The sequence below is a fragment of the Chrysemys picta genome, chromosome 1 (assembly GCF_011386835.1).
Source record: "Chrysemys picta bellii isolate R12L10 chromosome 1, ASM1138683v2, whole genome shotgun sequence".
NCBI classification, from domain to species: Eukaryota; Metazoa; Chordata; order Testudines; family Emydidae; genus Chrysemys; species Chrysemys picta.
Genome location: NC_088791.1, coordinates 129,447,086 through 129,470,667, shown reverse-complemented (window position 1 = coordinate 129,470,667; position 23,582 = coordinate 129,447,086). Strand labels below are relative to the sequence as shown.

Here is a 23,582-nt window from a genome sequence, read left to right as displayed (position 1 = left end):
TGAATGGTGGGAATGCTAGTGTAGACAGGTCAGTGGTAACCACTGGAGTTTTAGACCTAGTGTTGGTTAGAACTTTTTTGAGCAGACTTAAACAATACTGTGGTTAAAACACTAGCAGCCAGTCTACGTATGTGATAATGCAATGAGGGGAAAACTTTAATAAAAATACTAGGGTAGCCATAATGTGCAGAGAATCTAAAGCATTAACCAGAATGAATGAGGGACCACTTAGTCAAGATTCTTGTTACTTTTACTGACCATCTGCCAGGGGAATCCCAGAATCTAGATTTTTACTTTATTTAAAAAAAAAAAAAAAGGAAGAGACTGAGAAGAAGTTTCTACTTGTTGCAGCTTTGAAATGTGAGGTCTACAGGGAGACTGGCTGAATTTTTTTGTTGGGGCACAAGGCTAGGATAATGGAAAAATTCTGCACTCAGTGTTCATTCAGCTAACAATGCATTTTAACACTTTTAAAAACCCTGTACCGATGACACATCCTTCTCCTTTCCATTGCTGTGAGAGCGATTGCAGTGAATTATAAAGCCTTGGCTCAAGGGGAAAGGGACAATGTCATTGCTAATTCTAGGTGATCGGATATCTTTTTGGGGGCTATTTTTTGTTGTCTCCATTCCACAAGTAAATGTTGAGAATCGAGAGGTACCTCAAGTTTTGAGGTAATGAAGAGAAGAAACATTTCAGGATTCTTTTAGATCTTCATATAATTGGTGGGGGGCATATGAGGCAAGACTCTGTGCTGGATTATATACTGGACTTGGCAGTCACAGCAGCTGTGGAAAAGACACACGTGCAGCTTTATTAACTTGCTTTTAGGGTTTTCCAGCTGCATCCCATCACTGCCCCCCACCCCCAGATTATTTTTGTGTGTTGAGAATTGATACTGGGGTACACTAAAATCCTTATACATGGCTTTGACTTGCACTCTCCCCACTGAACTGAAACTCGGGTTTTTGCTTTTCTTAGGTGGGTTTGCTGAATTCTCCGGCTGCTTCCCTGGCCTCTGTGAAGGAAAATCTGTTCTAGTCCCTACTTGTATTTCTCAACCTTGCTTACCTGTCTCCAACATTGGTCCAACCAGAATCCTGCCTCATCTTTACCTTGGTTGCCAGCGAGATGTCCTCAACAAGGTGGGTACTTTGAAATTATTATTTACGGCCATGGATGTGTAGTTTTCAGGAGTGAAAAGAGTTGCTTAAAAACAAAACAAAAATATATACAGATCATGCTTTCTGAAATAATTGCATCTCAGTGTTTTGTGAGTGTATTGTGATGTTACAGCAGTACAACTGCAAAATACCTTGAGTAAATGCAATTGACAGCCTTGTGTGGGCTTAACCTCAACCTCAATCAGCTATGTGATACCTATTTCAGCAATCTACCAACCAACGGGAAATTAATCATCTGTCACTGCAGAAGTTGAACTAGCTTCATGTGTGGCTCCAACTAGTTCTTCTGGCAAACATACAAGTCATGAACACAAGGGTGCTGATGGCAAGTACAGGACAAAAAAAATTGTGTTATTTCATGTATTTTCTATAAGCGCTAGGAAAAATCTGTTTGAAACATCTTCTAAAATATAAAGTCTTGGACAGTCCATTGGGCCTTTTAAATTCATCCGTACTATAGCACTGTAATCATGGTAAAACACTGATCACAAGTATAAATAAGTTTAATTAGATCGCTGTTCCTTGGCTGCTTTCCTAAAATCAGCAGTTCTGCAGTGTCTTTAAAATAGCCAATTACATCGTCTGTGGGAGAACTAAATGTTGTTCTTGCAGGGGCCTGGGCTCGTGATTTATCTAAAAGCTTCCTCAATATCTAATTTCTATTGCCCTATGTGCATACATAAACTATCTACATCCCTGGCTCATGCTTCAGCCCTCATGTCACCTCACCAGGTAATAACTTTTTTTTTAATGTTGAAATGAAGGGGGGGGGGGGGGAAACCTTCCCTCTTTCTCAAAATTCCAGTTTATTCCCAGTTGACAGCTGCTATTTACAAGGTGTTTAAATACTGAGCTGTGAGAACTATCTAAGACCCACAAAAGGGGTTTTTTTTCACTCTCCCTAACATGTTAGCTCTTCACCCAAGTAGGGAATGTCCAGTTTCGTATGCATGTAAAAACTTGTGTGTGAAGACATTTCTTGTTCCAGTCTTAACAGGCCTGTAATTCTATCACATTCAGATCCCTTTACCATAATTAGATTCTTTCCAGTTCCTTCTGTTTCTCTCTGCTTTCCAGTCTGTTTTTAATAAGGTATTGTTCATGGATTTTTAGATCCATTATTTTAATGGAGTCCTTGCAGTATAGGCAATTTACTAGTTACTTTTTTCCACAGCACATAAAGAAAGCAGCCAATATGGAGGATAGTCCATGGCAATTGTATTCACTTGAGATATTTCTTTTAAAACTTGCAGATATTTTACTGTGCAACAAGCCAGCAGTTTAGATCTGACTTATTTTTGGTGGATGTCTGAGCAATTTATCATTTTTCTTAGCATGTATATTCTTAGTGGCCCCAAGACAGTACAAATCAAAGATTTTCTTTTTTCCCTTGCCACAAACCCATAGAACTTCTCCAAGAGGCTTTATTTTCTATTCTGATTATTTTAAATACACAATGGTCCCCAAGGAGGGTCATGTCCAGACATGACAAAGTCCTGCTCAGCAGCCCCACCAGGTTCCTGATCAAGGTCCCTGCATTCAGGATGAGGGACCGAACTCTTGCTCTCATGTTATCCATCTGGTTCTGAGGCACTAAAGGCTTTGCTATTTGTTATGCCTAAGTGGCCCCTAGCCAGTGAATAATCTTGGAGGGGGAAAAAGAAGCTCTTTTCCACACTTACAGTAAATTCAATGCCTGTAAAGGGAGGAGAGTACTTGCACAGTTGTATGTGTAATCTTCAAGGACAAAGCTTGGGTGAACTTTGGTGAGAAATGGGTGTGGGGGAAGGGGAATGAATCCTTTCAGAGTGGAGGGGTTGTCTGTGAGAGCCCTGGGTGTGTCTCTTTGTTCAGCAGAAGCAGGGGAACATGAAATGAGAATTTCTGATCTTGATGTAAAGGTATGTGGCTGCTAGACTGATAAAAGTCCTTCAGTTGTCCATGACTAGAGCTAGAGTGGGACCCTAGAATTCCATCAAATCCTGCATTTCTTCATCTATCTGTTGAGGGAATTCAGGTCTATAATCACTATCCACTTTCCATTTCCTTTGGAGAGCCACATAAAAGGTAGAATAAAGTCTACAGAATCTCTTTCCCCCCAGTTGGTTCTTCTGTCCTAGTCCTGAATAGATTATTAATTTCTTCATTTATCAGTTTGCTAGAAGTTCTGACAGAAACTAGGAACCTGTCTTTTGGGTTTCTTCTCAGTTCCAGGGCAAAGCTGCATCTTATGATCTCAGACCTATTTGTCCATCATACATTGTCCTTCCACTCCGTCTCTGTCCGTCCGTCTCTCTCTCTCTCTCTCTCTCTCAACAAAAGGTGGAAGACTCCTGTTGTGAGCTAGACATCTCTGATGGGGCTTACACTGCAGTAAGTAGGTAGTTTTAAGGGTATTGATGGCCCTCTGCTTATTGTCCTGGTGACTTGCCTCTTCTGGCAAGTCTGTACCAAGGCTTTCACCTTGAATATCTGTAGCCTTTTCTGCCTTGTCTATGTAGCTGAGAGAGCAAAAGGAAGATCTCTGCGTCTGGAATCCCATTGACACCTTCCTAGGTGATTTAGCAGCAGAAAGAGACTTTCCTTCTCTTTGGTGGGAGATGCCAACAGCCTTCTTCATTTAGCTTTCCTGAGAACCTCAGTTTTCTGGCAGTCTGCTAGTACCAACAGTGAGGGACATGTGAGGTACTACGTTCCAGTGAACAGGTTGGAAGAGGGCTCACAGTGATAAGAACCTCCAATGCTTGATTGCCTAGATCAACTGGCCACTTTCACAGACTTTCTCTAGTGCCAGGATATGACTGTTGAGTGTGCTTATAAGGAGAGCAATCTAGAAGAGACTGATCATTTTTAAATGTTCCAAAGGGATGAAAGTGAGGACTCGCTGCTGGAAGGAAGGAAGGGAACCAAACTTAGTGACAAGTGGCAGAAGAACTTTCGCTGAGGCAGCCATTAGGATTGCATGCCCCAACTGACAACTCGGCTTCTGTCTCTGCTGCTTCAGGTTACAAAACAAGGCCCTTACTAGGATGAGAAGATAGGCTTCTTGTTCATGTTTTTAAATTGTGGAAAGTGCAGTAAAATATGTGGGCAATTCTGCAGGGAAATCCCAAATTCTATAAAATTCACAGATCTCTATTGTCCTTGCTTTTGCCTTCTAAGTGCTCTCTGATCATCGATTGTCTGTGTTGTGAGCAATCCTACCCAGACGAACTGATCTCCACATCACTGAAACTGATCCAAAATATTCTGCAAAATGAATTATAAATCTGCCATAAGATTCAGCTGTGGATATTGGAGCCTGTAGATGATTCAGTTTAGTTTATGGGGCTGGAGGAGTCTCTGACACATCATTTGGCAAGCTTGCTGAGTGTTGTCCTCTGCAGTCTTATGTGAGACTCCTGGGAGAAACTAAACATTTTATCCTGTTGCAGAAGTTTTTTGTACCTTGCAATCTGAAGTTACCAGTAATCCCCAACCTAGACCAATTAAAACAATATTCACAACGTTTCTGATTCATATGTATAATTGGTAAATAGTATCACTTATGTAAAGGTAAGGCATGCAGAAATGTGTGGTTTCAATTTTTGTTAGTCATAAAAATTTGCAACTTCTTTACAAAGTCCCAGGGATTCTTTACATGTTCACTTTATTGACTTTACAATTTTTTTAAAACAAATATTTGAAGAGAACACCTATTTCTATTTTAGGATTTTGTATTGGATAGCCTTTTTAATATTTAAATAGGCACAAAGTTCAGAAATGCTTTTTGTGTACCCATTATGAATTTAGTACTTGAGGCCTGGCACTGGAAATATTTAGGCATTTATCTTTACTCATATGAGTAGACCATTGAAATCAGTCAGACTGTGCATGCAAGCAAAGTTGGGTATAAACATTTGTAAAGTCAGGTTCTTATTAACCATTTATACTATTCACTTTCTGTATTTTTGGATAATGAAAATTGACTAGTCAGTTCCACTTTCTGGGTCTCAAAACATTTAAGACAAAGTTGAGTATTTGCAAAAATGTTACAAGGGAATATTTAGATCCACGCACACTCTGTTTTTGTTAATCTTAAAATTTTGTGTAAGGACACAACCTACATTTTGGGCATACGCTTACCTGATTGTGTGTCTTTCGAAGGATGGCATATAACGTACAAGTTTTTTATAGTCCGTGTTTTCAGGTGTAAGCAAGAGTTGCTCAGGCTCATGTATATTTCATAGTCACATTTTATATAAGTGACTGTAAAACCTTTTGCTTTGCTCCTTACAAAACTATTTTGTTTTTCTAGACCTGGCTTTTGTGTCCTGGAAAAACATGGCATTTTAGGGTAGTCATTAATTTTAAGATTAAACAAGTCACAAAATGTAAATAACTTGATAAAAGAGCATTTACCTCCTTTTCACATAGTTGTTAGTATTAGGATTTCTGGATCTTCCTCCCATCATAATTCATTTCTTCCTCTTGGGTGCCTTACAATGAAGTCACTGTTCTGGTTATTACATTATAGTCTGCAGCTCTGTGAATGATTGATATCCCAAACACAAGGAATCGTAACTTCTTTCTTTAGACCTAGTCCCAAAGATGAGCATTAACTCTTTTTTTTTTTTTTTTTTTTTTTTTTTTACTCAAACACACATACGCATGGAATGCTTTGTTTTATGCCATCCTCTCCATTCCAATTTGCATAATCGGTTCCTCACCAAAAATCTTTAAGTTTGAGTTGAGGTTCGTAGAGTGAGTGGCCCACCAGCACCATATGAAAAAGCTAAGAAAGAAGCCATTCAACGCCCCATCTACATTCACTCATCAGTTCCCCTTCCACAGCTCGTATATCTCTTCCCTCATCCTGAACAAACTGTCTCAATTTGTCTCAAACTCCAGCAATGGTTGTTGGCGATAAATTCGTTCCCCCCCCCCCCCCCCCGGTGTGGCTTTCGTAAATTACATTGAGTGTGGTTCTGTGTGTGATTTTGTACGGGCGTGTGAAAGTGAGGTACACTGTCAAACTGCAAATGGCAGCAGCATTCCTGTAACATTTAGGAGAACTTATGTGAGTTGGTGATCTGTATTATTTTTAGTGATCTAAATTTGGTTGTGTGTTTTGTTTTGTTTTTTACAGTATTCATAGCTGATTTCTACACTGTTGCACTGTGTTTATGGCCAGAGATAAGGCTTTATGTTGGTTATTCAGGATGAGCTCGGAGATATGTGAACTGTGCGTGGTCTTGCTTTTTTTTAGCATTTGCATTGATGGGAGTCAAGCAACCTTGACTCAAACGTAAAAATATCACGCCCACCTCTGCCAGACCCCATTCCCAACCCATGCCACTTTCTGTGCACAGCTCAGATTAGCCCCTACATTTCTGCCATAGTCAGATTTCAACATGTGTGTCTCAATATGTGATAGCTGAATGGGTATAGTGGGGAGTGGGGGAGCATGTTGCAGAGTGGTGCTGTAGAAGATGTGTGGGAAGCAGGATTGGGGAGGAGGTTGCAGAGCCTATGTGTGATGGAGAGAAATTAGAATTGGGGCTTGATCTGTGATGGGGGTGGGGAGGAGAGAGACAATGTGCTGTGAATTGAACTCCTGTGGTGGTGTTGGTAGCAACTCCCTGGTTAGGGTAGCATTGAACTTGGCACTCACATCAGGACTAAAATGCCTGTTTCATGTTGGAATGACTGAATTAACTTCCAGATTTGGCACAGTAACTCTTCAGAGGACAAATGACTTTTCTGTGTGTGTTTTAAGCAAACTATTTATTGACTCTTGTGGAGGAAACATTTATAAATGCTCCCTGTTGGAAACATTGTGCTGTATTCCTCACATTTCTCTAGGTCCCTGGCTATACAAGATTCTCAAATATAGTAGTAAAGAGCGTTGTATGATCAATAGTTAAAGTGTGCAACTTGCCAAATATGTGTTTGTGTTCTGTTTAATCCCTAAGAAGTTATATCCTTATACTGTGCCAAAAAATACAAACACACACACACAAACCCACAAGTTTACTACTGCCAAACTGATTTCTTTTTTAAAAATAGAACTGGGTATGCAAACAGGAAAAGGGAGAAATGAATTTAATGGACAAAAGATCAAGTCTGCAGACATCTTAGGAGCCAGCTGTTTGGGAAGATACAGTAATGGAGGGGTGGGGGCACGAATTGCTGTAAACTGTATATTTTAAAAATATTTAAATTGCTAGACCAACATTTTTCTTACTGAGTGTGCTTACATGTAAATCGCAGCCTTAATGTGACAGCTGTATCAATTATTTTTAAACACATATAAAGCTGTGCAACAATTAATTTTTCTCTCTCTCTCACACACACACACACACACACACACACACACACACACACACACACACACACACACACACACAAAATATCTGCCTTTACTATTGCATTTTCCCAAACAGAGGACTATTAAGGAGGTGTATGCCTAGACCTGAATTTCAGTAGAAGCTCGGTGCCTAATTCCCCTAGGGTCCTTTTGAAAATCCCAGCTGGAAGGGTTTGAATGCGCTTATAAGCATGCTGCTCCATCACTGTTCTTTGGAGAATATTCACCCAGCAGCGGAGAGCTTTCACAAGTCCCGAAGCCCCACTTATAACTCATGTTTTAGGCTGAATTTTACCCACTGAGTACAGCAAGCCAAAATGGGGGAAGACTTCCTCTTTAGCTCAAACTCTCTTGCACCTCTAACCTCCCGACAATTCTGTTGGAATAAGGTGAGCTCTTCACACACATACTCTTTCCCTCTCTGACACCCACCCCCCCCCCCCACACACACACCTTTCCCCAAATCTGGTCACGTGTCAGATGTCTTTGGTTTAGGGCCCAATTCAGTTGGTAGGCAGGCTCAGAGCATGCCTGATTGGGCCCTGCAGGTGAGAGAGGTGGGGGATGGCCTACTTTGAAATCCCATGGGGTTTAGTCATGAGCTAGAGCACCAAGCAGCTCAGCAGCATCAGGATTTAGGCAGGTTTGCACAGGCCCACCAGCAGAAACATAGGTGCATGGGGACTTTAAGTGCCTATAGGGTTAGGCAGCAGCTGAATGGGAGGTTTGAGGATCTCCGTGCTGCCTAAATGTTGGACTTGGGTGCATAAGTCCCATTGTGGATCTAGCTGTGAGTGACTTGCCCAAGCTCACAAAAGAAGTCTGTGGCAGAGCCAGGAAGCTAGAATGAAAGCCCCGATTCTGACAGATGTTGGGAAAATGTATTCCAGATCAGGACCTTTAGCTCTTCACTAACCAGGGTAGACTGATTTATATGCAGAACCTACCTTCATACAACTCCAGGGATATCCTTGCCAATTGGGGAGGTGGTTAAAGTGTTCGTTTTAGCAGGGATGTTTACACTTGCCATTATTAAGGCTAAGATTTTGTCATGGCTATTTTAATTAGTCATGGACAGGTCACAGGCAATAAACAAAAATTCACTGAAGCCGTGACCTGTCTGTGACTTTTCCTGCTGCAGCTCCATGGTTTCTCCCACCACCAGGGTGGTTGGGAGCTCTGGGGTTCCCCCTCTGCCTGCGGCAGCTGGAAACTGCAGCCTCCCCCCCGTCCCCCCGCCACGGCAGCTGGAGCTGCAGGGTCACTAGATTTCCCAAAGAGAACGGGACACCGCCAGCCACTCACTCAAGGTCTCCTCCTCCCCCTGCACGAGGCTGTTGCCTGTGGCTGGAACCCCGAGGAGGGCCCCCTCAGGAGTTTGTCACCTGTCGCTGGAAGCTTGCAGGGGGGCCCCTGTCACTGCAACCCTGTCAGGGCCCTGCTGGTTGACAGTTCCTGGGGCTGAAGCAGAAAATGTCAGAGATCTCTATAGAAATCCGATTCCGTGACTTCCACATCTCCATGACATAAACATAGCCTTAGCCATTATACGTGCAAAAATGCAGAGAATATTGACTGCAACAACAACAAATTGGAATTGCTAATAAGTTACATGCATTTTAGGAATCATTCTTCTATTGTATTAGCAATATGGGAGCTATCAGATTAATTTCACACTTTTCATTGACCCCTCTTATGCCCTCACTGAGAGGGTAACTTTATTCTTTGACAGGTAACCCAGAACTACATATGTGGTAAGTAAGCCAGTTAATACTGGACATGTTGGGAGTGCCAGTTCTGTTGCCACCAAACATATTTTAACAAAAGTGGCAGCGAATTCCATCTCTCCTATTAATAACGCTTTACACTTTAGATTGGGGGAGGGGTTTCCCCTCTTCTATTTTTTGTAAGTCTTCCCTTATGAGTATGTAATCATTACATCCATTTAAGTGTCTTGATCAGATTGTTTTTATCAAGATAATCCGCCACATAGAAGTTTGCCAGAAGCTGAGAATGGGCGACAGAAGATGGATCACTTGATGATTGTCTGTTCTGCTAAATCCCTCTGAAGCACCTGGCATTGGCCACTGTCGGTAGACAGGATACTAGGCTAGATGGACCTTTGGTCTGACCCAGTATGGCCGTTCTTATGTCCAACATATAGTTAGAATTATGCAAATAGGAATTCTGATCTAGCTTCCAGTTAAGTAACACTCCAAGTAGGCTCAGGATTACTTTTATATGCTTAATTTTTACCTGCCAGAGATAGGGCTGTATTTTTTTCACTCTTGATCTTTGTCTCTTATAGGAGCTGATGCAGCAGAATGCTATTGGTTATGTATTAAATGCAAGCAATACCTGTCCAAAGCCTGACTTTATCCCAGAGTCTCATTTCTTGAGAGTTCCTGTGAATGACAGCTTCTGCGAGAAAATTTTGCCTTGGTTAGACAAATCAGTTGATTTTATTGGTAAGAAGATGAGATATAATAGCTCTATGCTAATTATACCATGTATTTTTTTTTAAAGCGTTTTTATCCATTTTAATTCTTTGGGTTTTTTGTTTTTGTTTTTTTGCTAAGTGTCTCATTGTCTTTTATGATGAGAAAGTAAACGGAAGCACCTGATCTACCTTCCATATTGCAATTGTCATTTTATATACCACTCTTGTAACCCTACCCATACATCTAAACTCAGCAGTCCCAAACCATCAACTTCTGCTCCAACTCAGGTCTCTCTGTCTCTAATTATGTTCTTGCCTATCTGTGAACCCCTTTCATTGCTGCTCTACTTATTTTGAGATAGAAGAGTAGATCTGAACATGCTATTCAGGCACCATCAACTTTATATAATAGCACAATAATATTTTCATTATTTTTGTTCATTCTTGACATTTTGTTCATTCTGACATTTTGCTTATTTTTGGTGGGGGTGAGGGGAAAGAGCAGTGCTACACACTGACTAGATGTTTTTGTGGAGTTGACACTGAAGACTTTCTTCTGAGTGGTTACAGTTACGTTGAAACGTTGTTGGGTTTTAAAGTACACCTGTACCCCGATATAACGCTGTCCTCGGGAGCCAAAAAATCTTACCGCGTTATCGGTGAAACTGCGTTATATCAAACTTGCTTTGATCCGCCGGAGTGCGCAGCCCCGCCCCCCCGGAGCACTGCTTTACCGCGTTATATCAGAATTTGTGTTATATGGGGTCGCGTTATATCAGGGTAGAGGTGTAGTTCAATTGCATTTATCAGCATAAAAGGCAATGCCACATACAGGAACAAAATTACATGTATAAATGTAAGTGTGCATGTATGTTTAAAATATATAAATATATGCAACCATTCTGCCATCAGAAAACGTTCATTAGCTGGTAATCTTTGGAATAAGTAATGCTGTACCCTACCTACATGGTCTCTCTGTTGGCTAGGAAACAGCCTGCCTCTCTACATCACACTAACAGTTAAGAAATCTGCTGACAATTTGTAGAGGGGATTTTTAAGGTCCTGGAAGCAGTAGGAGCATCAGCACATACCATAGCAGTGCCATAAAAAGGGAAGTAGAGTTAAGCGCCAATTGCAGAGTCCTGCTGAACACATATGTAGCATTACATAAATGTCATGTGTGAACAAAGAACTCTGCCATAATCTTTCTTAAAGGGTCAAATCTGGCTTCAGATTTAGGATTTTTGTAAAAATAAGCTTATCCAAAAGCTAAGAAACTTAACCACAGATTTTCTGTACAATTGGACAGAAGGCTTTTAACAAATAAACAATTTTATAGTGACTTAGCAACAGCATTGTAAGGTTTTCATTCTCCAGCACAGATTAAAAGGACAGTTGACATTGACTTACCTTTTGCATATGTCTTAGCCTAGATCATAGAATTCCCCCCGGTCACATACCATGTGATGTAACTAAAATTTTTAAATCATTGCTTTAAGTATGAGTTCAGTATAAATGTAAATTTTGGCTTCAGAGGAAATGGAAAGATAAAAGTTTTGAGCTACTCTTTTTCCCTTCTCTTGTATCATCTCCTCCCTGATCCAAAACAAAGGGGTGGGTGTGGGTGTGTAAATGTTACAGGTTTCCTTAAAAATCTGCATGAAGAGCTTGAACTTTCCAACACATTAATGATTAAGCTCCCATTGAGTTCATCGGGTGCAGGACAGCAAAGTTACTGCTCCATCAGATTTTTTTTTTTTAGGGAGAGAGTATTGTGTTTAGAGCAAGAGGGAGGAAGCCAAGAGAGCTGCACTTTCAGGTCCTGCTCTCAGCTTTGACACTGACCCACCACGTGAACTTAGTCAAATCATTTAATTTGTGTTGCATTTTATTCATATATAAAATGGGAACAAATCCCTCCCACTGAGTCCTTGTCAGGATTATTATTTAGTGTATCGTGAGATGGTTTCTGTAATGCTGTAAGTATACAGTAATATTCTTAATACAAGAACAGATCAACATGGGTACATGAATGAAAGAGAATGCATCAGTCATAACACTGATTTCTGCTTGAAGCTTCCATGGGATCTGTAATAAAGAGTGAACTTTAAAGTTCTATCATTTTAACAGGGAGCTTTTAAATATTTCATCACCCTGTGCCATTGACAGTGACACTTCTTGAATTTTTCTTTTTGTTGTACAGAGAAAGCAAAAGCCTCAAATGGGCGAGTTTTAGTGCACTGTTTAGCGGGGATCTCCCGCTCCGCCACAATTGCAATTGCATACATCATGAAGAGAATGGATATGTCCCTTGATGAAGCCTACAGGTAAGGATAGACTTTTCCTTTTAAATGAGCTTTTGTGCTTGTCAGCTTGAAACTTATAAACATTATTTCATCATGTACTCTTTCCTCTTCATCCAAGAATGCCTGAAGTTACCCTTGCTTTAAGTATGGACTTCCTACAGACTCACCTGCCGTTGTTTTGTAGGAAGTAAAAACCTAACATTGATGTGGACACAGCAGCAAAATGAGGACAGACACATACATGGAATGAAGCAGCAGGCTGCAACTTTTATTAAATTTTAATACAGGAGGGGCACTACCCAGCCATCATCCATACTCTCCTATACCAGGCATTTAATTAGTTCCAGTGTGGGGATTACAGGGCTTCTTACCATATAACTCATAACGTGGGGTGGCTTTCTTCAGCTGACCCCTCCTACCCCCTGCTCTGAGTCCTAGCTTCCCTACCCCCCCCTACAAGGGGGACAGAGGCTGCAACAGGCTAGGGACTTCCGTCCGCGAGGGCCACAAGGTCTGACCTATCACATGAGCCCAAAGCCCACCACCAAAATTCCAGGTATTTTACTTGTGGGAACTGACCCTGCCAGCAGGTAGGGGATCTTGGTGGACAACTACTGCACTGGTGGGGTGCAAAATCTTCTTTATTAAGAAAATGCAAAAACAGGGAAAATTCAATAGTGGGGGTACAGGGTTTGTTAAGGTAGACAATTGGGGAGGGGTTTCTTTTAGTAAATAGGATAAGGGGTTTCAATAGTGGGGTACAATACAGTGGGGTCCAATACATTTATACTTCAGTGTTAATTGGTTACCAACTGTAACAGGTAGCTAACAGTTCCTATGTAAAGGGTGTGTCACAGCAGCATCTAACCAACTAACAGTTATGGGTAAAATGTGTTAAATAACCAACAACTCTAGGTAAAAATATGTCACAGTGGTGTAAATGTAAAATGTGAGGTGTGTTAGAGAGAAAAAAGGTAACCAATGGGATTTTATGCTAGACTTCAGTAATACAATTGAGGTTTGGCAGCAGCAGGAGCGGGGTGAGCATGTGGGGGAAGGGATTAAAAGAGAGAGAGAGAGAAAGGCAGTGGTAAAGGAGTGAGGTTGGGGGATGGGGGAAGAGGAGCACGTGGTGGAGCAGAGACCAAAGGCAGAGGCGCTGCAGAGGTAGATTTAAACTCAGGGAGACACAGAAAGCAGACAGGCTGCGAGCTTAAACAGAGAGACTGCAACGAGTGACTGGGGAGCTCGGGGGGAGACACGGGCAAGCTCGGGGGGAGGGGGGTGTTAACGTGGGGTGGCTGCAAACCGGCAGTCCAGGAAGGCACAGCCTAGCAGCAGCACGGGCTTATTTCCAGCAGCAAAGGCGCTGCGGAGCAAGAAACAGATTACAGATACAGACCAAGGAATTAGCTTGGGTCTGTCTGCTGGGGAAACAAGGCCAGCAGCTAGGACAGGGGAAGTTTGCAAGAGGGAGTTCTTACCAATCCCCAGGACAGCAGCAAGCACAGAGACAGGAACGGCAGTAGCATCGGAGGATGGAGAGAGGACTCTATTCGCTTACAATAATCAGGAGATCTCCAGGCACAAATTTGTTGTTCATGGGAGGGGAGTTTAAAAACGGGGGTATGCTCAAAAACAAGTGAGAGCGGGGAGAGGGCCCCCCAAAGACCCCTAGCTGATCAGACCAGGTGGCAAAGCAAGGACCTTCTCCGAGGTCTGATCAGAAAATGTCCGGCTTTAAAGGCAAACTCAGGCAGTTTCCCACCAGTACTTTTGATTGGCTCCTCTTGATACAGGGGAGGAGAGACGGCAGGGAAAGGCTGCAGGTAAGCATAGGCATGCCTGGACATGTTCTGAGCCACAGGTATGACTCATATGCTTAATTAGTTGGCCACTTCAGGTCTTGCATTTCTGGGCAGCGTCCCCCACACCGAGCCCGGGTCTGAACAAAAGAACCAAACAAAGAAGCAAGAAGCCCCCTCCCTAGGCAGAGCAATGGCTCCAATTAGTCTGTACAAGCCATTCCTATGAATAGGGCTGTGACTTTAGTTGGCCAGGAGGGGCGGCCACACAAGACAAACAGAAAGGAGAGGGGGGAAAAGGAATGCAGCGGGGGACAGACAGGAACCATTCATTTTATTCTCTTAACTGCACTGGAAATGGGCCTCAAGTTGCAACAAATAAACTCTACCTCGGTTAGGTACTAAGCATATTGCTATTTAACCCACTGTGGCTTGAAGGGGCCACAAAGAAGGCAAAAAATTCCCTGGTCCTCTGCCACTTTGTCCACAAGAGAGCAAATACCTTCCTGATCACCTAGACCCTGTTTAGTCTATCAGCATCTGTCAGACCAGGTTCCCATTTCTACTTCGGGTGGGTAGGGTGAGCTGCTGAAATGCAGCCAAAAGAGGCTCCACGTGGCCCCTGTGCTGAGCTAAATCCTGAGAGCTGGGGAATGGTGGCCAATCAGCACCTTTCTCCCCCAGCTGGCCAATGGGTGCCAGAGACCCCAGGAGGAGAAGCTACCTATTGTCCCTTCAAGGGGGAGGGATAGCTTGGTGGTTTGAGCATTGGCCTGCTAAACCCAGGGTTGTGAGTTCAATCCTTGAGGGGCCACTTAGGAATCTGGGGCAAAATCAGTACTTGGTCCTGCTAGTGAAGGCAGGGGGCTGGATCTGATGACCTTTCAGGTCCCTTCCAGTTCTATGAGATAAGTATATCTCCATATATTTGGTGAGTGTCTCCGTCTCTTGCTACTGGGACTGTCCCCCTTTCACCACTGGCCCCATCAAGTTCCCCCACCCATTCATATGGGTGTGTGGCAGTTAGCTCCCAACTGCAGAATATAGTCTTGGCCTCTGCTCTGTAGGTAAGGGGTAGAATGTAAAATAATAGTAATAGCTAGGAAGAAATAGAATACGCAGATGAGACCACATATAGGCCACCATCTAGTAGTCTGTGCCAATATAAGCCACAAAGAGAGAGGAGAGAAACCAGAATAGCAAATGTTGTTTATATAGTGTGTGCACTTTTTAAAATGCTAGATTGAATCTAATGATTTACCGGTGGTATTGGATGATGATCACAAATGGCTGTAGTGAAGGTCTTCTAGGAATTAAGTAAACTGAAAGATGAATCATTTGTTGCCATTGAAGTCCGTCAGTGATCATTCTGAAAATCTTTTGAAGTGACCATTTTTTGGGCAGCCAAGAATTTTGTACAAGAATTGAGCTCTGTTTCACATGAGTCGGCAAGTTTGGAATCTAGTTTGACTGTGAATGCTTTGGGAAGGTTGAACACAGGCTTGTTACCACCATTTTTGTACTTCATTTGACAAACATTTTGTTGTTCTCAATGGCGCAGAAAGCCAACCTGGCTTTCTTTTTGTTCGCTTCTGAGTACGTGGTTATCTGTAATGTGCACTGTAAGCTCCCAAGAACATAATTTTGAACAGCTGCTGCTGAGCTGGTAAACATACCTTGCAAATTACTACAGGTGTCGCTGTGATGGGAAGAAAGGGATTTGAAAATCTGCCTGTGAGTAACTTCTATTTGAGTGGCAGAATTTCTTCTGGATCTAACCAATATTTCATTAGAGGGGGGATAGAAACTCTAGGTTTTTAAAGGCTGCTCTTTACAGAATTGGGAGATGTATCATGCAAGATCTGAACACTGCATCTCCTCAGAACTAGTTAGGAACCTACTAATGCAAAGGAACTTCCATTAGATATGGAGAAAGTGGCGTAAATATGGGATGTTGACGAACAAACTAGGAATTAGACAGGACAGAGACGAAAAATACATGGTTTATGTGCAGTGATTACCTGTTTCACAAGGCAGACTGAGATTCTGTGTTACAATCGCTTTAGATTGGCAACATTGGGAGAAATGAAACTGGAGCTGTATGCATGACAGAAGTCTAACCTTTTCTAATGAGATTTCTCATTGGCTAGAAGCAATCGCAGTCAATTGAAGGAGTGTTTCTTCAAACTTTTGCAATGAATTCTCGCATGTCGCTGTCAATCAAGTCCACAACTTCTGTGCAAAGTTGTGGTAAAGGACTTTTTTTTTTTTTTAAGCAGTTGTTTAGCGTTGTTTTGGTGCAAAGCTTTTAAAAATGAAAATCTACAAAGGGCATATTTCATTTTCTGAATTAGTGAAAAGTAGAAGATAAACAACTATAAAATAACTTGTCTGAAACCTTAGATTTACATTTGTTACAAGTAAAATCCAAGTGAAGGATCAAAGCATTTTCTCTAGTTAATTTTGTACATCTGACTACCGTATAAGGAGAAACATCAAAAATGACTAAAATCAATCCATTTTGTTTGATTAAAGAAACAATTAACATGCTTGTAAAACCCCAAACTGGCATGTTGTCTTGTATGTTTGCAGAGCTACTACATTTTCCTTATAGTGTCCCTTTAAAAACAGCTTTGGGGGCCTCTAGCAGCACACAGGGCAGAAGTGCCAACATGATGGAAAGAAGCTACTGGGTTAATCCAACCAGGGCAACCAGCAGAGAGGAAAACAATTAGAACAAAGATGGTATGAAATAAATTACTCAATTCCTGAGCACATTAGAATGAAGTTCCTTGCTCAGGAGATTCTGAGCTGGAGAATTGTCTGCAGGATGTACCATTTCTCCCAGCTGCCAGAGAATAATGTGGATGCATGTGTGAGGGTGGTAGTGTCAGCTGCCATTTTATGCTTGTTGTCTGATCTTCCAATTCAAATTATTATTATTATTATTATTTTATTTTGCCACTAGTCACAGGATTAGCACTGAAAGGGTTCGCATACATTGTAATCAAAAAGTTCCAGGTCCTCTCCATGACTGGTAGCGGTGGCTAGTGCAAAACAGACCAAACAAAAAAAGGAATCTTTTGTGTTTTTGTAGTTTTTATTTCATGGTTCTATAACTTAGTTATATGGATTTTTCTGTTTTAGTCTGACTGGAACAGTTTCTTGTGGAGACTTTTTTGTGTTTAGCTTTTTTTAATATCGTAGTATATTTTGAGTGTTTTACTTTTCCACATGTGCATGTGTGTAAGAGAAAATGACTTTCTTCTAGAGTTCAGAGTAGCAGCCGTGTTAGTCTGTATCTTGATGGTTTTTGCTCCTCTTTTAATACTCTTCCTCACCCCATTTCCTAGACTTCCAGATTTTTGCCTTTCCCTGGTGGGTTTTTATATTTTCTCCTCCCACCCAAATACATGATCACAGGGACAGATGCATTTGCTGCCACTCCCAATTATACTGGCTTTTTGTGATTGCTCCTGCCATTTTGTTACTTGTGTAATTCCAGGAATGAAAACACAAGGGTAGGAGGGTGGGGTTGGACTCCTATGTTGGCACGTACATTGACAATGGTAACTTTTTTAGAGCCTGTAAAGAACCGGTAGTATTCATGGGCTACAATGCAAATCAAACAAGTTGTCAAGAAGTAACTGTATATAACTTCAGAGGAAGTGTTTGCCAAAACTTCAATATTGTACCTCTGTTTACTTTTGGATTCTAATTTAGCAAATGTACTTTCTTAACTTTATATATTTTAAGTTCATCTGGTTCAATACTGGATGCTTAAATTTAAGCATGTATATAAATTCCATTGATTTCAATAGGATGTAAGGAGTTGTTTCAGTGCTTTACTGAACAGGCACGAAGCAAATTTTTACAAAATTGCCAGCCAAGGAACTGGGGGGGGAATCTATTTCTGAAAAATTCTGAAATGTTGACATAACCCAACTGTGTTGCATTTTAATATTTAATTAATCAAATGATATAATAGTCAATTAATTTTCAGTTGGCTGAAGATAGAAAGACTGATGCATCATAGAAGCCAGTGGTCCTTGTTGCACAAATTAGGCCCAAGGTATTGCAGAACAGGCTGACCCTGCCTACAAGAAGATAAAAACAGGATAGAGAGAAGGTCAGAAAATGCTAATATTAGCAAGATAAACTAATTTAAAATAATGAGAGAGTTAAAGGTGATCTACGAAGAAGAGGGGGGAAAGAATGAAGAACTCTTTTTTCTTTAATATATGAAGAAGGTCTGAGAGGCTCTTAAAAAAAATCCAGCAAAACAGGTTATCCAGAACCAGAGAATCTGAAGTAAAAACTTGCACAGAATAACCCCAAACCCCTGTTAGGTTTTCTTTATATATAGTGAGGAAGCAAAAATAAAGGCACCTTTTTCCCCCTCTTCTTTAAGAAGAGCTGTGTAAACTGTAAAAAGGAGAGAGAATATGTTGGGTTGTCTAGTTGCTTACGTTTGAGTCGTTCAATTCATTGCTCTCCCTGCCTTTCCCATGCATCCATTAGTGGTGCTTCTTTGAACCTGATTCCAAATATCTTAAGAATCAAGACACCCCAAAGACTGTAAGCCTCATACTCTGAGTGGGAATATTACTCACATTTTAAACAGTAGGGTTTTAAATAATTCTTGCATTTTCTCTTTAGATTTGTGAAAGAAAAAAGGGCAACAATTTCTCCCAACTTCAATTTCCTGGGCCAGCTTCTGGATTTTGAGAAGAAGCTTAAGAACCAGACTGGGCAGCCTGGACCAATTAGCAAGCTGAAACGTTTGCATTTGGAAAAAAGCAGTGAGCATGGACTGGTCCCCGAAAGTGGACAGAGCAGTGGCCTCTCCACTAATCAGCTTGGCACTAACTCTACCTCCGAGCCGGTGGAGCAGAAGCCAATGGACTCTGGAAGTCTGCCATGCTCGCACTTGTCAGCATTCGAGGATAGCCCGCTGGTACAGGGCATAAATGGACTCCATGTGTCCTCTGACAAGGTAGAAGATAGCAACAGACTGAAGCGCTCATTTTCTTTGGATATCAAATCCGTATCCTACTCAGCAAGCAGCAGCTGTGTGACTGCAGCGGTGCAGGGGTTTGCAGCGTCAGAGGACACTCTAAAGCAGTTGAATGTTTGTAGTATTCTAGATGGTGGCAACAAGCTGTGTCAGTTCTCCCCTGTCCAGGAAGTTTCAGAACAGACGCCAGAGACCAGCCCCGATAAAGAGGAGGCAAATCCTCCTGAGAAACCTCAAAACGCCTGGCAGCTGGACAGCCAGAGCAAGCGGCAGCACATGGGGAGAACCGGCAGCGGCAGCACAATTCAAAGGTCACTGTTGTACCCGCTGCATCGGAGTGGGAGCATGGAAGACAACTACAGAACAAACTTCCTGTTTGGTCTTTCCACCAGTCAGCAACATGTGGGAAAGTCTGCTGCTGGGCTGGGCCTCAAAGGCTGGCACTCTGACATTTTAGCTCCTCAGACATCCACCACATCCCTTACCAACAGCTGGTATTTTGCTACGGAATCCTCACACTTCTATTCTGCTTCTGCAATCTACGGGAGCAGCGCCACTTACTCTGCTTACAGCTGCAGCCAGTTGCCCACTGGCTGTGACCAGGCCGGCGCTGTGCGCAGGAGGCAGAAGCAGAGTGACAGAGGTGATTCAAGGCGCAGCTGGCACGAGGAAAGCTCCTTTGAAAAGCAGTTTAAGCGAAGAAGCTGCCAGATGGAATTTGGGGAGAGCATCATGTCAGAAAACCGATCCCGAGAGGAACTGGGGAAAGTGGGCAGCCAGTCTAGCTTTTCGGGCAGCATGGAAATCATTGAGGTATCCTGAGAAATGGCAGACAATTGTGACGCTGTAGCTGGCTTATTTTTCCCGTTGTTTAAAACAATTCCCTGTAAATCTGAAATTATTTTAAAAACTGGGGCTTCAGTGTGAAGGCAATGAATAGATTTATACCAGACATGACAAACTAATATGTGCATGGGGGAGAGCTGCTGTATTTTTGTTTTTTTGTTTTTTCTCCCCCTCCCACTTAAGGTGGAAGGCCAGATGTTTCAGAAGTTTTCCCTAACAGATGAAGCAATTATATGTGACAAATTGCACATCCTTTAAACGAAGCTTTCTTAGTGACTGACAGGCCATCTCCCTGGTTCCACTGACACACATTACTAAAAATCACAAAAACGAATTCTAGCGCCCCTCTTCAAATCCTCCCTTCCCCCCGAAATCAACAGTGCACCTTAGCCCTGAGACTGAGCCGACTTCTGGAGAGAGATCCTTTTCCTTAAGGACAGAGACTAGTTATGAATCCAAACAAGTGGCGACTGATCACAGCAGGGCTGGGCTAAAAACAAAGCTCAGACAATGTAAATATTGATGTAACTATCATTCTAATGGACAGGTTTGAGGTGACTTGCCAGAAAGCTGCTTTAGAGCAAAATCATACCTCAAAAGATAAATAAAGCTTTCATGGCTACCCACTCTCTGGTAGTCAGTTTGCAAGCAGTGTGGATAGATGACTGGCCACACAGTGAGACTGATTAAAGCTGTCTACGCACAAGTTCCTCAGTTGGCTTAGAGACCAGTGGTAAAATTTAATCTTCTCAAATGTGCTCAGTCCTCAGTTCATTTAAATACAAAACCAGACAGGGTTTTTTAGTGTGTGATTATGAAGTTGGCTTTTGAGGTGTGGATCTGTCACCTCTAAACCTGATACTAAAGGAAGAACTGAATGCTGGTAGCATGAATGGTGGATAATATTTAGGGCTACGTGCAAGAGATAAGTGACTGGGTGCAAGTAGCACCATCCCTTTGTCTACTGAAAATTAATTGGTGAGGAGAGAGCAGTTTTTTTGTTTTGTTTTGTTTTTTAAAAGAAAATTGGTAGGAGCCTTGGATTTGTCCTCTAGAAATGTAGTAACAGTGTGAGAATTGCCCCATCCGTGCTTTTTCCCTTTTCCCAAAAGGGAAAGGCTTAGTCTCTACTTCCCACCTTTAAAAAAAAAAAAAAAAATTGTTTCCACATCCTTGCCCAAATCTTGAGGATTTGCACATACCTAGGCATGTACACATCCCTTCTTTAATCCTCAAACTTTGTCAGACCCACTAACTTCAGATGACAAGTGGAGCAGCCTGTTAAGATCAAGCCTCAATCATTCAAGAGGGACAGAAGGGGTTCCACATTATTATCCTTCCTGGGTTGGGGGTAGAAGATGGCAGTTAAAGAAATAAGATTTAAAAAGAAAAATCAAGACCAAGTGCTGGAGATAAGACTTTCCCATGACATGTTCTAAGCTAACCTGAGAATCTGACCATTGAGGTTCTGTCTCTATCCCCACTGTAGGGCTTCTATGCTAATACAACATAGTTTTGCTGATGGCAAGAGTTGTAAATCCTGCCACTGCTGGATTTGTTGTTATTGCTGGCCAGTACCTGTTTTAGAGCCTTAACTACCTATTGGAGATTCCTGCTAGGGAAGATCTTGTCATTTCCTTGCTGCCAGAGGAGACCGGGATAGGGCTTGTTCATTTATTTTATTTTTATTTATTCTGAGAGGGAGAGAACCAGCGGCTTTCTCTCTCCAGCCTGATATTCTTGTGGTACTCTGGCTGCCACTTCCCCAGGCCACTTTATATGCCTTGTTAGAGGATTATGGTATTAAAACAACAAATGATACGCAGGGGTCTAACATGCTTCGTCGTTCAGTCCAGGGTTGTGACAAAGATCACAGTGTGAAAATTCTCAGATCCCTACAGTGGCCTGCAGTAGGTGTAGGGGAGGGGGAGATGTGTCGGACCCACTGTTTGTACAGTTTCAGTGCAGGCAGCTGAAAATATAAAATACTTTTAAATGATTAACTGCTTTTTAAAGCAGTTGGCTGAGGTTTTGTCAGTTAAGATCTGGTAGTCACTGAAGCCCTAGTTCAAGTCAGCAGCTTGTTTTTGTTCTTTAAGAGTAGCTAGTTGGTGACTCAAATCTCAGGTTTTACTATATTGAGAAATGGACAGGATTGTGTCTTTTTTTTGTTTTGTTTGTGGCTAGGATGTGACTTAAATGTCCTGTGATGGACTTTTTTTAAACTAGCACTGAGAGAAAGCTACAGAGTTGATTAACTTGATCCTAAAGAGTGCAAGACACACAGACTGCAACTGGAATGGTTGAATCCATAGACTGTGTTTGTTATGTGTGTATGAAATGCAGGAAGGGAGGGTAGTTTGGGTAAGCATGTAGGTTGATACCACATTGTAAAGCATATCAGGTTTTGGCTAATCACTACCCATACTGCCACTTGTTTTATATAGCAAGTGAAAGTGATGTTCAGCATATAAACACACAATGTGTGTAATATACAGGATACATGTGATCCATTTATGAGATCTCATGTAAACCAGATTTCAGTTACAACCACTTTAAGTAACAGTTGAAATCAAATATTTCACAGGAAGGGGGTTTGGAAAGTATTTTAAAGACATCCCAGCCAGCAGAAACAAAGCTGAGATCTTCCAGGCTTCTGCTAGGAGATTTTTTTTTTTTTTTTTTTTTTTTAACCCTCTTTCTTGGCAACTGAAATCTGGTCTCATTGCAACTCCTCATAATTCCAAACATCCTCGAATTAACAGTTAAGTGATGGCTGCAGGATCAGCAGTCTATGGGATTGGGCTGTTGAGCACACCACCATGGGAGAAAGAAGCCTTGAGCCTGTCTAGTAGTGGTATCTCCTTATCTCATTTCTGTACTCGTATCCTGTACCTGAGAGATGCTAGAAAATGGGTTTAAGAAGTTTGGAAAGTGAGATGGAGGCTGGTGGGAGAAGTGTGTAAATGTTTAATCTGAATATAATGTTCTTTGGTGTATGGCAAGCTGTTTAAATGGTTCAAAGATGAGTTTCTCATCTTGATGTGTCATGAGCATTACTTGTATGTTATGATGAAATAAAATCAGAAGTGGTACCTGTTTCTATAGAATGGCTGTGAGACTTTTTGCAGTCAGCTGCAGAGCATGCACTTACCTGTCTGCATACAACAACCAGGAGGCTGGATCTTTCCCAACGGCTGCTTCTGGTCATCTACTTATTAATTACAGAATGGGTAACTTTTGTTTAACTTTAACTGAGCTTAGTCACACCTAGCAGTCAGTAGTGATTCTACATCTTCAATAATCGTTTGGTGTTCTTGCCTGTTGCCACACACTCTCTACCCATTAGAACAGCAACAGCTGTTGTATCCTTGTGTTAACCTTTTAAACTGTCTGTTATTGTTAAACACAAATGCCTGGTGGTACTTGCTTTACAAGGCAATAATCCAGTTTCCCAAGTGGATATACTGAGGCTTTGTAGAACAGCTGTGCTACTGGTCTTGCAGCAACTATTTCACTGTTTAAATTACCTAGGGGCCGGGGGAGTGCCTCATGTGCTATGCTCTCGTGCTGCCCTTCCCCTAGTTTGTTTAGCATGACGGATAACTGCTTTGACTGATGCTGCATGTGCAGGT

General features: G+C 41.8%; 1 protein-coding gene across 4 annotated transcripts in view; it reads left to right on the top strand.

Annotated features, from left to right (window-relative positions):
* DUSP16 (dual specificity phosphatase 16) overlaps positions 1 to 23,048 on the top strand; it is a 98,253-nt gene extending 75,205 nt beyond the window's left edge. For all 4 annotated transcript variants that reach the window (XM_005290082.5, XM_005290086.5, XM_065570330.1 and 1 more), the window contains 4 exons: positions 982 to 1,145; positions 9,842 to 10,001; positions 12,177 to 12,300; positions 18,744 to 23,048. In XM_005290082.5, coding sequence (XP_005290139.2) covers positions 982 to 1,145; positions 9,842 to 10,001; positions 12,177 to 12,300; positions 18,744 to 19,923 — 1,628 coding nt within the window. In that variant the 3' untranslated portion in view covers positions 19,924 to 23,048. The remainder of the gene's footprint in view (positions 1 to 981; positions 1,146 to 9,841; positions 10,002 to 12,176; positions 12,301 to 18,743) is intronic.
* The last annotated feature ends 534 nt before the right edge of the window (positions 23,049 to 23,582 follow it).